The sequence below is a fragment of the Acipenser ruthenus genome, chromosome 19 (genome assembly GCF_902713425.1).
Source record: "Acipenser ruthenus chromosome 19, fAciRut3.2 maternal haplotype, whole genome shotgun sequence".
NCBI classification, from domain to species: domain Eukaryota; kingdom Metazoa; phylum Chordata; class Actinopteri; order Acipenseriformes; family Acipenseridae; genus Acipenser; species Acipenser ruthenus.
The window spans coordinates 25,816,608-25,832,517 of NC_081207.1; the positions used below are offsets into that span (position 1 = coordinate 25,816,608).

The window sequence follows — 15,910 nt, forward strand, 5'->3', positions numbered from 1 at the left end:
TTCTCTCTCTAATCTGCTGTATGTACTACAATACCGCAGATTAGACTTTTACAATTAAGTCTCAATTGAACCCTATTAAGGAAGATGTTTCCTTGACGATTACACATATAAATATATTTACAACATATATCTAAATCGGGGCTAATTCTGTTGATTTTTATATGCAAGCTGTGCCTAGATGTTGAGTACCCCCCCAAGGTCAAGGTATTGTGTTTTGAGAATGTCAGTAGGAAAGGGAGGGGACTGGGCAGATGAAGAAAGTTAAAGGAGAGGAATGGGGGAACACAGCTTAATTACCAGGCCTGAATAGACTCCCAGTAGTGTCTTCTGGAAGGAGATTCTTTTCTCTACAGAAAAAAGGGGCACCAAGGGACCCGCTGTGGGCCCGTAAACAAACACCCGTTGCCGGGGCGACATCTCCCATTTGAGGTACTCCTTTTGGAAGGCGACTCTGAGTTCGCCGTGACAACACTGGAGTACCATAGAGACGCCAAGCAGCAGGAAAGCATTCTGAGTCCCTGGCACCTGGCTCCAGAGTCCAGGCCAGTGAGCCCCTGCTATGCACACAAAATTAGGAGGTAGTTGACATGTACAGCCAGCACTAGATAGGGGAGCACCGATACTACATCACTGGGCCAGCGTTATCTCCAGGGGATTTTACTCCGGTTAACCTGTCCAATAAATAATGTACTGTCAGCATGCAGAGAACTTTTTTTTTTCTTTTGCAATTGATATACTTGTAACATAATCACTTCTTCTGAATTAGCACTTTGTAGCAGTCTCTGCCAAGCCCACTCTTTCTAGGTTGTTCCTGGCCTATGGAGAATAACCCTAATCTTAAACCTGATTACAGTGGCGGTGGGAGGTAGGCATCACCCCTTTCAGATTAATTACTTAATAAATATTTCAACAAATACAGAACCACAAATACAAAAAATACAATACAAATACACTGTAAGTAGGACATCATGAACTGCTTGCTTAATCACCTCCATTTTGCCTAGGTTGTCAGAGGTGTAGGGTAGGTACATCTTTTTTTAATTAGTTGGTATTGGGCCAGATGGTAGGAGTTTCTTATGGAAAAGGGTTAGCGTTCTCATTTGGATCAATGCTGGCCACTTGTGAAGGGAAACAGTCTTTGCTTAACATAGTGTTGTAATTAGCAGCTCTCCCCAGCATTGACCTATCTCTCTCGCTGAGTGGCTTGGGGTGAAGAGAAGGTGTTTCCACTTCAGTGTGACCCCCTCCCAGCTTTGAGGTCAGCCTTCCTGCCCTACGCTTGGGAAACAAGGCTGAGGGACGATTGATGAGCTGTGGAAAAGGCGCTGCTATGCTTATACAGAGAAAGTGGTGAGAACAGGAGTACAGAGAGAGGGTGAAGAATGAGAGTTATAATGAAGGGTACAGAACAGGTGTCTAAATAGTTAAGACGATTGCTACACGTTTCACAGAAGTGTTATCTGCTTCTTCCCTGATGGTCCATGTAAATATAAGGTTATTTACAGAAATAATAATTACACACATTGTGAAATTTTTGTAATACCCTGGCTAGTCCTGCCATTGGTAAGGAGTGTAGGGGTTTACTTTGAAACAAACAAAAAAAGAAAAATCATAAATCTGATTCTGAATTATGACCATCATTTTTAATGACTCCATATTTACGGTTACATAGACTTGTGACTTTTGAACATTTTCTTAATGAAAAGTTCTTCCGCCTGTAAGTGTAAAGTTAAGTACTGAACGCCTGTGACCAAAGCTGCAAAATGAGAGCTGTGTAAGAGAACTACGTGGATTGTTTTCCATTCTGTATATGAAGCGTTGAACACAATTGTGCCCTTTGCATCATGCTAGCACTGTATTTATTCAACTGTGTTCCCATTTTGTATTTCTTTTTAAAATGAAAAGATCTACAATTACATGTGGGACCGACGTAGACTTGAAATCTACAGTTTCGAGGTCTATGTTGGTCCAACAAAAGGTATCAACTTCTACGTGGTTTGATTTATTTCCATACTGTATAACCCAGTTTTCACTGAGGGCTTCTTCCCTATTGCTTCACTAGGGTACTGTGAGCTGCTTTTTATTGCTTTCGTCCGCACTGTGCCGAACAGCCATTTCTATCAGGATTTACCCTTCTGATTTTAGCACTAATGAAAACAGAGCGTGCAACCACGCTGACCTTTTACTGAGCAAATGCTGTTCTGCCTTTCTGTATGTCAAAATATCAAGTTCACAAAGAATCTAAGAGCTGGAATTGCAGTAGCTTTGACCAATGACACATATCATTTTCAAAGGGGCACAGGGAAGAGGAATAGCATTTTTCATGCAGTTCATAGTCTTCTAATATATTTTTTTCTGGCAATTTGTATTGTATCTACGTAATTATTATTATTATTTTTTTTTTTATGAAACTTTAGTCATTGGTTAATCTTCTGGGACTAAACTGTATGACATCAAAACCTTTTTTTTTCTCAATATTGTTGACCTATGTCAGCAGCTCATGTGTTATGTAATAGCCATCATTATTATAATGTAAAGGTTTCTTTTGAGATGAAGACATATTCAGTTGAAACATATTCAGCATTGAAGGGGGTTTATTTGTGCCTGTGGCTGTGGGGAGGTACATTAATTGGGGAGCTGAACCTCTGCTAATTGGGAGCTTCTTGTGTAGGTCTGATTGTTGCAAATTCCAACCTATTGCTGAGCGCTTTTCCGTAAATCAAAGTCCCACTCCACCACCGCCACTGTTAAATAGTTGGAGAAAACAGAGTAAATGTGCTCCAGATGGGACAATATGATCTTTCGAAGGCAAAAAAGAGGTGAATACAGTTTGAGTGAAATTGTTTTGCGGACAATCTCCCAGTTTATTAATGACCAGTGACTAAAGTATCACAATAACAAGTGTGCTTGCAAAGCCGTGTGTTGCACTGTCATCAGGGGAGGAATGTTATCAAAGGAGGCAGTGTGGTCCAGTGGTTAAAGTCCAGGGCTTGTAACCAGAAGGTCACCGGTTCACATCCCACCTCTGCCACTGACTTGACTCACTGTGTGACCTACAGCAAGTCACACCTCCTTGTGTGCGGATGAGATGTTAAATCAATGTTCTATTGTATGTGACTCTGCATATAATGCACAGTTCACAGCCTACCTCTATGAAATGTGCTATATAAAAAGATATTACAGTATTGTAGTATTATTATTGAAGTGCTAAAAGCTAGTTTGTAACTGACTGCATGGCATAGCCTCTTGAAAGGCTAGTTAAGTAACTCACTGTGCCACCTTTGTGTGTGCTCTATGTGCTTATGTGAAGACCCTGAAAGTAAACAAACTCAGATGCGAGAGGCAGGCAAGCCAAGTAATCCACATTAGCAGAAAATAAGCTGGATACAAGGAACAATAGAGTGCGGTGTACCGAGGGAACTCATCGCTTTGAAATGCCTTTAAATATTAAGAGCCCACACCTGTCAAAAATGCCTTTAAATGTTAAGAGCCCACACCTGTCAAAAGGCTGCACCTCTTTTTTCCACAACAAGTGGACGGATATATCCAGACTTCTTCACACTCGCATAGCGATGGGGTTTGGGTAACAAGTGCACACATAGCACTCATACACCATGTGTCAGCCAGCACCAGGAGCCGAGTATTTTTATACACCAAACACACTGTGGAAAATATTTAGCAAATCTGAGTCAGTGCAAGGCTGTGCGGAGGTCGTTCATAAAAATATCCCGTCAGGCAAGATAACCTACACCGGCAGGGTAAAAATAGATACACACCGTCTTCACAGGGGCTAAAAACAGCAGCTTGCATTGCTTAACTGTGCCGATACGTAATGGAGGAGCAGCACACTTTATAATATTTCTGGCGACTGTCTGAATGGTGCCACTGTGTATGTATGTATGTATGTTTACATGATACACACATAGTCTGGGATGAATAACTTCAAACTTTGTTTCAGTCAACTGACAATTCATCTCAAGCAGTTTGCGACAGTTAGAAAGACAGAGAGCTTGTTCATGATGTCACACCTGTTGAAAAACTGATGGAGCCAACCATCCTTTTCCTATTCTTAAAGACTTCACAGCCGAACCCACCACTCCATTTTGTATCTACCTCCATGCAATTTTGCAAGAAGAAGTGAGGCTAGCAAAGCGTAAATTATATTTGGAACAGCTGTACATGTAGTTTGCTAGTACTGATCTCAAGCTCCCCCATATAAACACACACAGGTGGTCTCTGTGGAATCAGATCCATTTCTAAACTGCACTCCCAGAGTGTCGGAAACTTCTGTGGTTCCACTGCTCTCTGCCAGCACTTTATTATTCATAGCCATAACTGAGCTGGCCAGGAGGAACTTGTGTGGCGGGCAAAAATAGTAACACAGGAGCTATTTTTGGCATCGCTGTTGCTGTAAACGGATCGGTTGCATGCCTCCCTGCCCCTGGCTACAGGGTATTTATAGAGAGGATGTGTTTTTGTGGAGTCACAACAGCTATTGTTACAGTTGACGCGTCAGGTGCTGCAACGTCATGGAGAGAGAGCCGAGGAAAGAATCGGAGACATTGATTTTAAAAAGTTTGTCATCGCCCTTTGACATTCACTTTGAGCACTATGACCCTCTGGACTGTCTTAGTACCCGTGTAGTGTTAGAAAGTGGTACATCGTCAGAATATGGTACGCATACCATAACTTGACCTGTGTATTGTCACAAAAGTGGTACACAGTCAGATTTTGGTACACGTGCAATCAATTGCGATCTGATAGGTGTTTTCCTATTGTCAAACCGAGGTACATTTACCACTAATTATACATATTTTTTTTTTGCAAACTTATAACTATAAACAGACAATCAATTTCTCTAAAAAGAAAAGACAAAACAAAATGAGTCCACCGCAAAGTTGCAGAAGTAAAAAAATGTGCAAGTCCCAATGTATTGCATATGATAAATATTTGCATACTATTTTCTTAATGGTGGAAAAATAGTATAAATTCAATTTAAAAAAAAAGACTGAAAACAGCATAACGTACCAGATTCGAATGGGCGCTTCCCTGCTTAGCGGAAGTTGTTTAGGCATGCGCAGTGCGCTGCATACCACTTTTTACCGCATACCTGAAAATAACACTACACCGTTAATACCTAAATCTCAGCTTGATCAGCCTTTACCCCGCAGGGATAGATCACAGCTGGATTGTATTAAAGCATTCAACACCACTGCGGAATCAATCGCCTATCTGTGGTTATCCTGGGATTACCTTTAAACTAAGCGGGTAATGCAGTCCAGTGAGATGCCCCGGTGCTGTGAAATGCTTATAAAATTCCAGCCGTCAGCGTAGAAGCTGATCAAATAAACCCCTCAGTCTGTTATGTTGAAATGACTATCTCCGATCCAGAACCAAACTCAATTTTTAAGTACTTGTCAGTTGACACTTTGGGACATATTTTAGTCCAAGCATTTAGTCCATCCAGTCTTTAATTAACTCTTATTTCAATGAAATATTACAAATGATACCCAATCAACTTCTTAACAGACTGTGAATTACTTTATTTAAGGGCTTGACTTTTCTAAGAGATGCAAACCTAACGGGTTGTATTGTACACCCTACTCCTTTAAAAAAAACGAGTTGTTGTTTTTCTTGTTTAAAAAAAAAAAAAATAGAAGTTAAAACTGGAGTAAACCATTTGAACCCCCTCCCCTCTCCCTCTCCCTCTCCCTCTCCCCCCCTCTCCACCTCTCCCTCTCCCTCTCCCTCTCCCTCTCCCTCTCCCCCCCTCTCCTCCTCTCCTCTCCCCCCCTCTCCCCTCTCCCCTCCCCCCCCCCCTTCTTGTCAGTCAGAGGCCTGGCACCCAGCCCCTTACTCCATGCAGCTGGCCAACTTCCACCTGCCAATAAGCAGATATATTTAATAAGAATTTTCCATGCACCATTACAAATGGGAAACATTGGGGTTTTATTTAGACTCGTAAAATTCTCTTCCCCATTTACTGCAGCTGTTCTTCGCAGACATATTAATTAGCTCAGTATCCTTATTACACTGTATGTTACAGTACTGCATATACAGTTGTAAATGTAGGTGCAGTTACATGGTAAGCATTTCATTTTCAAGTATTTTTTTTTATAAGTTGTACAGTACATGGAACTGGTGCGTGTTATTACAGAGGTTTAGAAATACTAAAACAAACTTCATAATGGTTTCCATAATTATTATATTAATTATGCATGCTATCTTCTAACATAATACAGTAAAATATGAGGGATGGAGGTTGGTGATAGAGCACATTTAGGGTGGTAGTACTGTATTAAGATCTGCCACAGTTTATATTATTAAAATAGGAAAATGGGAAAAGGATCCTGGAAAGCCAACCACATATCAATGGGAAAGTATCAAAATAATCATAATTTATTTCTTATATACTGCAGTGTATTACAAAACAAGTGCAAGGGAAACTCACAAACGCTCCGTAAATATTAGAATGACTTCAGCTGTACAAGAGATGATGGTAAGTATCAACTTCGCAGAGTCTATGGCATCCCCCTCACAGCAGCACAGGCATTTAAAGTAAAACTACAACTTTGTCGTAGCACACACAGGCTATGTCAACAGCAAACCAAAGTGTATGTTAGTTCAACAAAAACTGGAAGTATGTATGGAATCGTAAACCTAAAAACACCATAATGAAAAAAGATTGAACTGGCAAGAAATGGCACTTTTTTTCTATGTTGTTTTCTTGTCATCTGCTTATGGGTCTGGAGAGTACAGGCTTTAGGGCCAACTGGGCTTCACAGTGTGAAGACCTTTGACTTCAACAACTTGCATTTGTCCTTAGAATGCACTGTGCCTAGCATTCAGAAAACTTCAAAAAGGAGTATCCATAACCTGTGTTAATTGTGTCTTTCTAGTTTTAAAAGATTATAAACCAGTACTTTCCAGTGGAGCAAAACTGGGACAGTGAGTTTGAAGCAAGTCTGAAATATTTGGCAGATAATAGATGAAACTGTTTCATAAACAGAATGCCAAGAGCCCTATTCTAAATAACCACCAAATCCTTTGTTTGATTTTCAATACAGCTTTAAGCAATTGATTGCACCAGTTTGAAGTGGTTGCACACCTCATTGAAGGGCTGTGGTGGGATATTCAGCTGAGCCAATGGGATCTGGCCACATGGTTAGAAATTGAAGTCTGTTAAAACAAACCGTTCAAAAAAACTTTGTTTAATATGAGAAATGCAATGCATTAAATCCTCCTGTAGTAAAAAAAAAAAAAAAAAAATGTAAACGTATTGCACAGAAAACACACAAGTACCTATAAATGTCATTGGAATTGTTTTTTTTTGTATTTCTCTTACTATGTAATGGTGTTTTCAATCATTCAGAGTGGTTCTGGGTAATTCTGCCTTGGCTTAGCGCTGCTTGGAGCTTGTCTGGAGAATCGTGAATGCTGGGGCTGAACAACTTTCGCTCCATTCCAATCATGTGACAATGTGACCTTTCAACTCTGTAAGGCCCACCTACTCTCTCTATTTAAGTATATGCAGAGTAGGTAGGGCTGGCAGAGCTGAAAAGTCACATTGTTGTAACCAAACATTGCTTTGGTTAACATTTTTTTTTGTACAAACAGTGTCAAATGAAGAAACATTCAAGTTTCTGTTTGTACATTCACTTGTCAGCCGTGCAAAACTGTTCAACAAAATGACATTTAGCTACAGCGCAATACAAAAGGAAGACTGCAAAAGATCTGAGTCACTTGTTGTAAACAAATTCATTGTACTGTTTAACTGTAATCTCTTTATACTTCCCTGCTATAACAAAAATATCAAAACAAATAACACTGACTACTGATACAAAATCATTCCTTCTAGCACCAGTACTTGTATTTTTTTAAGTAATACTGCCAGTCAGAACACAGACCATAGGCCCCACAACTGTCTTCATGCTGTAAAATCAGTTTGTACCATTCCTTTAAAAGGAAACTGTTGCCAGAGTTTCCATTTAGCGTATGTCTTGAATACGGTTTGTAGCGAGTTCTTTTTTTACATTCATATGTATTCCACGGTCTTAAATTTCTCCACCCTGTTTGCCTGATAATCACTGAACAAAAGACTAAAAACAACAGAAAAGTAACATTTTGAAATAGGTTTCAGAAATTCAAAAACATGTAATGTAGTTGAATATTATTTCCTATTGAATTCCAAAGTAATCATATTTTGTGATAGACTCCACACTCGCATACCCGGACAATTATACCATGACTTATTGTAACGTTTTACCAAACGTAAAATAAAAAATAATAACCATTGAATCCCCAATATATAAAATGGAAACTGGTTTGCTCACATCCTGGCTATATGTGGCTATATAGTACTTTTGTTCAGGTGCTTCCTGGGAGTCCTTGTAGGGTATCAGGAGAGAGGGGAGGACAGCCGGCCTCCTCGTGTTTGGACAGCAGTGACATCCTGGAGAAGGTCTTGGCACAGCTCTTGCAGTGGTACTTCTTCACGTCGGAGTGTGTCTGGAGGTGTGCCCGCAGGTTCGAGCGGTCCGCAAAAGCCCGGCTGCAGTGTGGGCAGGAGAAGGGCTTCTCTCCTGCAAACACAGAAAAAAAGATAATTTTTTAATAATTATCATTAAATGTATTTATTTATTAATTTGTTAACTTATTTTTGTGTGGATATTTCACAAAAACGTTGCCATGATGTTTTGAAAATATGTTTGTTTTTTTAACTGTGCGCATTACTTTCAAACACTTACATATATTTAACAGTCGTACTGCTCAGTTCATCTTCGTTTGTATTGCCTGTTGAGACGGTCTCTTGTGTTGTAGTTTGTTTTTTTAAACAACATTGAATCTGTTCATACAACAAAACACATTCCCCATATAACTTGTTTTCTAATACCTCAGCACCCAAAGTGTTCATTCAGGTGGTTTGCTGTTGTAACCTAACATATGGTACTGAAGTTTCGTCAACCTGTATATACGTGCTGAAAGAGTTAAGGAGCTGTCTGAGCTATACTTTGTACTTTGAAAGAGTTCCGGCAGTTGAGGGGTGGGGCTCAGACAGGGGATAGGGGTTTTAAAGTAAAGCAGACCAGAACCTGGCTTCCTACCTGTGTGTGTGCGGATGTGCCCCTGCAGCAGCCAGGGCCGAGAGAAGGCCTTGCCACAGAGCTTGCAGACGCAGGGCAGCGTGTGGGTGCGGATGTGCATCTTCAGTGCCCCCAGGCTCACATATTCCTTGTCGCAGTACTTGCAGTTGAAATACTTGTTGCACTGCCACTCGCACTGCAGCTGCCTGTGCTTGGCCAGTCCCGAGAAGGTATAGTAGGCCTTGTGGCAGTCGAAGCACTCAAATTTCTCCTGAACGCATGGCAGCAGCCCCCTGCACTCCGGGCCCAGGAGGAAAGGGGCTGGGAGGCAGCGTGTCTCCTCGAAGGCTATGCCATCGATCCTGCTTCTGGAGATGTCTAAGGAGGTCAGGCTGTTCAGGGAGTCTCTGAGAGGATAGTTGGTTGTTTTAAAGGTGAGCAGTGGATCATCTGCCAGGTTGGCCCTGGAAGAGTCTGTGTGCTGTGGCTGTGTGTTGACTGGCATGCTTTTGATGACATCGCCTGCCCCTGGGGTAGCTGAGGTGACAAGGGGTCTACTGGCCCACCCTTCCAGGGCCTCAGCACAGGTGGCTGGTGTTGGGAACTCGGGCTGGGAAATGTTAGCAATCCTCGAGCCTTCAAAGGGATATTGAGATGATACAGCTTCTTCTGAAACAGCAAGCATATACTTTTAGTTTAGAGACAAAAGTAGAGAAAGTAAAAAAAAAAATTAAAAAAATAAGACTTACACTTTACACAGTTCTACGTATATATATATATATTATATATATATATACACACACACATAATTTGGGGATTTAATAGATATAGAAAGTTGAACTGACTTGGTGCTACTATCCCACTATACCACCATTTATTCAAAAAATACACAAAAAAAGGATTAAATACATTACTTTAACACTGTAAAGAAAGTAAACACAAGTTCTTGCTTGTGGTCCCCTAAGTACCGTTTAAATAATAAATTAATAAATAACTGTAGTTCTTAATGGTGACACTATCAAAACATTCCTGACTCAAAAATCTTAGATTGAAGGGTGACCTGGAAAAATCTTGATAACCCACATTTATGATCCAATGTTTGTGGTGTAACGATTTTTTTTCACCACATCTTTTATTTTTGAGAAAATCGTTTGATGGTAATATTAAAGAAAACCGCTTTATATATTACATTTTTTTTTTTGCTTTTAATATGTCATAACCATAGGTATTTTTGTACCCAGGCTATTCAACCAACAGGGATTAAAAACGAATTTTTTTAGTCTTTCGGGAACTACAACAGGGCTAATAGATTGTATTGTGCTGTGTAGCAGGTTGAAGAACTCTCAAGTCTTCTAAATACCAGACTGTTATTCATAAAGACCCCGTTTTAAAAACAGCCGGTGGTCCACTATCACAACCAAACACACACATAATTTATACCGAGTCCCTTGAACTGCACTTGAACTATTATGGTAATTAGCGATAATTAACAATGCTAGTCCCTCGCAGTCGCTCACAATCGAAGAAAAGATGCTGTAACCACTAAAAACATTTTTTTTTATTGTTTCATTTTTCCCAATGCGCCTACCGCGTCTCTTTGACAGTTTCAGAACAAAATCGCATTTCACCCAGAATTACATGAGCAAAAAGATGCTCGAAAAGCACTAGATTGGCCTCTTCAATCCCCTTATAGGACCCTTCAAAACCAAAAGGACAGAGTAACAATAAGCCTCTCTTTTGTCAGAGAGAACTTGCACCTGCTAAACTCCAGCAGCTTATGCGATATCCGTGGCAGAAACTTAAATTCAACTTTTTTTTTCAACAAGTACTTTAAACCTTAATCCAATAATAATAATAATAATAATAATAATAATAATAATAATAATAATAATAATAATAAAATAAAATAAAAATAAAACATAAAAATCGTTTTCAAGGAAAGTATTCTGTCCTGTTTGCAAGAACACAAATTATGAAAACCACTCAACTGAAACTTTATTATGTTCAAATGATAGTGAATGAGTGAAATAATAACAATAGCTTGTTTTAAAACGCAAGTTCAACAATAAATAACAGCGCTCACATAATTATACAATTATTAACGCACACAAACACACACACACACACATATATATATATATATATATATATATATATATATATATATATATATATATATATTACCTTTTTTCTGTGACTCCAGTCGCCCATAGTTTGGCTTCCTATAACTCATGTGTTTCTTCACCAGGAAAGATCTTGGCATTTTAATAGTTGTATTACTTGTATGATTCCTGCTGCTCCTCCTGACGCAACGCAAGAATTTAGATGGACAGAGGATGGGAAGATGAATAAGTAGCTTAACTCCGAGCCTGTCTGCCTCACATTCTTCAGCAGAGTTGAGAGAGTCAGGTGCAGAGGGTCACAGCTCATTAGCATTAGACCCCCAGCTGGACCAATTGCAGTCGAAGGACAAGTGCAAGAGGAGGAGTCCTAGCTCTACCATCGGCATACCCCAACAAAACAGGTGCATCAAAACAGTTATTGAAGTAGTTTCACAGTGGGGAAGTTTGTTCCAACTGGTAGCCATGCGCAATAACATTGCCACACACACTGTACAGTACCATAGTGTATATGACCAACTGACTAAATGTATCGGAAAGTAATTTCTATTAAATAGTAAAAATATATATTTTAAAAAATTCAGTAAAATGTTAAAGCTGTAGTATCCCACAATCATATTTAATCATACACTATACAATTATTCCTTGGCGTCTGTTTTTTTTCTTTAATTTTCCATGTATATAAAGTTCTTGACAGTCCAGTTTGTTTACATGTGTACAAGCCTTCGTCTTTGAAACCGGCTTGATTGCTTATTACTTGTAGCAGTACAAGGTTATAAGATCATGTTTATGGATCAGGGAGAAAAACTGTTTTCTTTAAAACAGTTTTTGTTTTACTGCTAGTATTGCCCAGGAATGGAGGAGTGGTTGGCTTCTAGAATCACAAAACAACAAGGCTGCTTAGTTATAAGACCACTAGACAACAATTAGAACCTATAATTAAAAACAGAACACACCAAAACTGTTAGTGTTACTTATACTGTGTGTGAATCATTAAAATAATGGCTCACTTTCATTTGAAAAAAGGAAATTGTAATACATAACCCCATTTTGCTATATATTAGTATATCAAATTATTTTAAGGGCTACAGTTCTTTGGCATGATTATGGAAAAAAAAAATCAAATTAAAACTGGCTCAGATAACTGTGGTATTGTGTCCTGTACAAAATGGCTGACTTGAGTACTTTTTTTTTTTTTTTTTTTTTAAATCTCAGATCTTTCCATATGTCTCCCATTTAAAGCTTTGAAAGCAAACAAGTCACCCCCACATGGGAGAAGAGCATATCCATTGAGAAGACCTTGCTCAAAGGGCCAAGTTTATCCTTCCCAGCCGTGAAGCAGGGGTTGGGGTTACCAAAACAAGGAGCCCTGACTGTCTGCATTACCATCTGAATACAAAACCTGAAAGCAGTAAAAATAGGATTTCCTTGCAATGCTGGGCAACATCCCTTTTCTGCTTGAGCAAAACTGAGTTTAAAAGCACCCTCATAGAATTGTTGCATATGAAGTTCTGGAACTTTGCAGATTGCTCTTGGTATATAAAGTTAATTTAAATTGTGATTTGCAATAACACCCGTCTTGGCAGCAATCACTGGGGGAGGGATGAAGAGCAAATATCCTACCCTTGTTTTGCATTGCTTAAAAAATATATATATTTGGGGTACTGTTTGTGGGGCATCTTGCTTATTAATTTGCCTAGTTTTGAAGACAGGGTGATCAACAATGCCAAGATATTTAGTGAGCAAGAGGCATGAAGCTTTTTCACTGAAATATTTGCATTTGTTTGGATGGATAATTATCGTCTATTTAGATATACCAAGATATTTAGTAAACAAGCTTTCAGTGGTGTTCAACAGGCAACAATAGAACAGTGTACAAAAAATGATTACCTTTTCCATCTGGATATCACCCCAAAAATCAATACATTCGATTCCAGCAGCTCTCTCATGAGTTTTGCACTGCTTTATGAATAATAGATTAACCCTTTTTTTCTTATAGCATTATATACAAGAGAGAAACAGTGTTTCAGTGCTGATGCACTTCAGGTTATGTTCCACCGAAGTATACCAACTGATACCCCGGCTGTCACAAAACAAAAAACAAAACCTCCAGGCAACACCGGCTCACCTTTTTGATGTTCTACTGACCTTATAAATTAGTTTTTTTTTTTTTTTTTAAGCATTAGACCAACTTCATGAAATAAACTATAGCTTGCAGATGCCAGGGCCATCTTATGCTATTATTTAGAAGGCCAACATCATTATTATTATTATTTGTTTATTTGGCAGACGCCTTTATCCAAGGCAACTTACAGAGACTAGGGTGTGTGAACTATGCATCAGCTGCAGAGTCACTTACAATTACGTCTCACCCGAAAGGCGGAGCACAAGGAGGTTAAGTGACTTGCTCAGGGTCACACAATGAGTCAGTGGCTGAGGTGGGATTTGAACCGGGGACCTTCTGCTTACAAGCCCTTTTCTTTAACCACTGGACCACACAGCCTCCTTAAACAGACCACTTTGGAAACCAATGTGCTTTTCAAAGGAGCCCCCTGCATTTGAGGATAGGGCCACACGGGGAATTTAAATCATAGAAATCAGTGCTGGAAACTCACATCAAAGGAGATGCACGTCAGATCCAATGATAAATGGTGGTTTATAAATATACAGTGCCTGTAGAAAGTCTACACTTTTTTCACATTTTGTTGTGTCAGTGCCTCAGAATTTCATGCATTTAAATGAGTATTTTTTTCCCACTTATCTACACACCATACTCCACACTGTTAAGGGGAAAAAAGTTTTTATTGAGAAAAAAAATGAGATATTAAAAATACAAAACTGAAAGATCATAATTGGATAAGTCTCCACCCCCCTGAGTTAATACTTGGTTGAAGCACCTTTGGCAGCAATTACAGCTGTCAGTCTGTTGGGATAGGTCTCTACCAACTTTGCACACCTAGATTTGGCAATATTTGACCATTCTTCTTTACAAAAAACTGTTCAAGCTCTGTCAAGTTCCTTGGGGAGCATTGATGGACAGCAATCTTCAAGTCATGCCACAAATTTTCAATTGGATTTAGGTCAGGGCTCTGACTGGGCCACTCTAGGATATTTACCTTTTTGTTCCTTAGCCACTCCAGTGTAGCTTTGGCTGTGTGCTTTGGGTCGTTGTCATGCCAAAAGGTGAACTTCTGCCCCAGTTTCAGCTTTCTTGTAGAGGGCAGCAGGTTTTCCTCAAGGACTTCTCAGTACTTTGCTCCATTCATTTTCCCTTCTATCCTGACAAGTGCCCCACTCCCTGCCGATGAGAAACATCCCCATAACATGATGCTGCCACCACCAAAAAGTTCCATTTTAATTTCATCAGACCACAAAACATTTTGCCACATGGCTACCGAATCTCCTGAGTGTTTTTTTGCATACTTCAAAAGGGATTCAAGGTGGGCTTTCTTGAGTAATGGCTTCCTTCTTGCCACCCACCCTACCATACAGACCAGATATGTGGAGTGCTTGGGATATTGTTGTCACATGCACACTTTGACCAGTCTTGGCCATAAAAGCCTGTAGCTCTTGCAAAGTTGCCATTGGCCTCTTGGTAGCCTCTCTGATCAGTCTCCTTCTTGCTCGGTCATCCAGTTTGGAGGGACGGCCTGATCTAGGCAGGGTCTTGGTGGTGCTAAACACCTTCCACTTCTTAATAATCATCTTGAACGTGCGCCAAGAGATATTCAAGGCCTTTGATATCCCGATCTGTGCCTTTCAACAACTTTGTCCCGAAGTTCTTTTGAAAGCGCCTTGATGCTCATGGTTGAGTCTTTGCTTTGAAATACACTACCCAGCAGGGGGAACCTAAAGGAACTGCTGAACTGATACTGAAATCATGGGAATCACTACAATTTAACACAGGTGGAGGCCACTTAACATGGTGTGTGATTTTGAAGGCAATTGGTTACACCTGAGCTAATTTGGGATTGCTATTACAAGGCAGGTGGACACTTATCCAACCAAGCTATTTCAGTTTTTATTTTTAATTAATTTTCTACAAATTTCTAGAATATTTTTTTTCACTTGAAAGTTGTGAGGTAGGATGTGTAGATAAATGAAAAAAAATACTTGAATGCATTTTAATTCCAGGCTATAAGGCAACAAAAGGTGAACAGTTTGAAAGGGGGTGTAGACTTTCTATAGGCACTGTATGTTGGGGAAATGAGCTTGTGCTGCATTTGTTAGTTTCTTTTTTGAAGCTATTTCTACAAGGAAGACACTTGCATTTCCCCAAGTGGCCCTATCCTCAAATGCAGGAGGCTCCTTTGAAAAGCACATTGGTTTCCAAAGTGGTCTGTTCTCACAATGATTAGGGCACCACTGCCACATTTGATATGCAAAAAATAATAATAATAATAATTGAGTCTATTTTACACATAATAAAAATATGCACATTGAGGAAATTAAGTAAATTAAATAGTATAAAGTAAAGCACATTTATTGGCCTGCAGTGTGGAGTAGTGGTTAGGGCTCTGGACTCTTGACCGGAGGGTCGTGAGTTCAACCCCAGGTGTGGGACACTGCTGCTGTACGCTTGAGCAAGGTACTTTACCTAGATTGCTCCAGTAAAAACCCAACTGTATAAATGGGTAATTGTATGTTTAAAACAAACAAAAAAAAGGTACCTGTATATTGTGATATCTTGTAACAATTCTAAGTTGC

The 15,910-nt window shown here is 39.5% G+C and overlaps 1 protein-coding gene across 1 annotated transcript; it reads right to left on the minus strand.

Moving 5' to 3' along the window:
• Window positions 1-7,840: 7,840 nt before the first annotated feature.
• LOC117424214 (zinc finger protein SNAI2-like) lies at window positions 7,841-11,478 on the minus strand. Its single transcript, XM_034040383.3, has 3 exons — window positions 11,268-11,478; window positions 9,105-9,752; window positions 7,841-8,582 (listed from the first exon to the last, which is right to left on the minus strand). Exons 1-3 carry the CDS (start codon window positions 11,344-11,346, stop codon window positions 8,368-8,370), a joined length of 942 nt encoding a protein of 313 aa, XP_033896274.3. The 5' UTR covers window positions 11,347-11,478; the 3' UTR covers window positions 7,841-8,367.
• Between the last annotated feature and the right edge of the window lie 4,432 nt (window positions 11,479-15,910).

Excerpts from the sequence above, each read along its gene's own strand:
- LOC117424214 (XM_034040383.3), bottom strand. The coding sequence starts at position 11,346 with ATGCCAAGATCTTTCCTGGTGAAGAAACACATGAGTTATAGGAAGCCA. Across the intron at positions 9,753-11,267 it reads ACTGGAGTCACAGAAAAAAG|AAGAAGCTGTATCATCTCAA; the intron begins GTAATATATATA and ends TTGCTGTTTCAG. Across the intron at positions 8,583-9,104 it reads GCACATCCGCACACACACAG|GAGAGAAGCCCTTCTCCTGC; the intron begins GTAGGAAGCCAG and ends CTGTGTTTGCAG.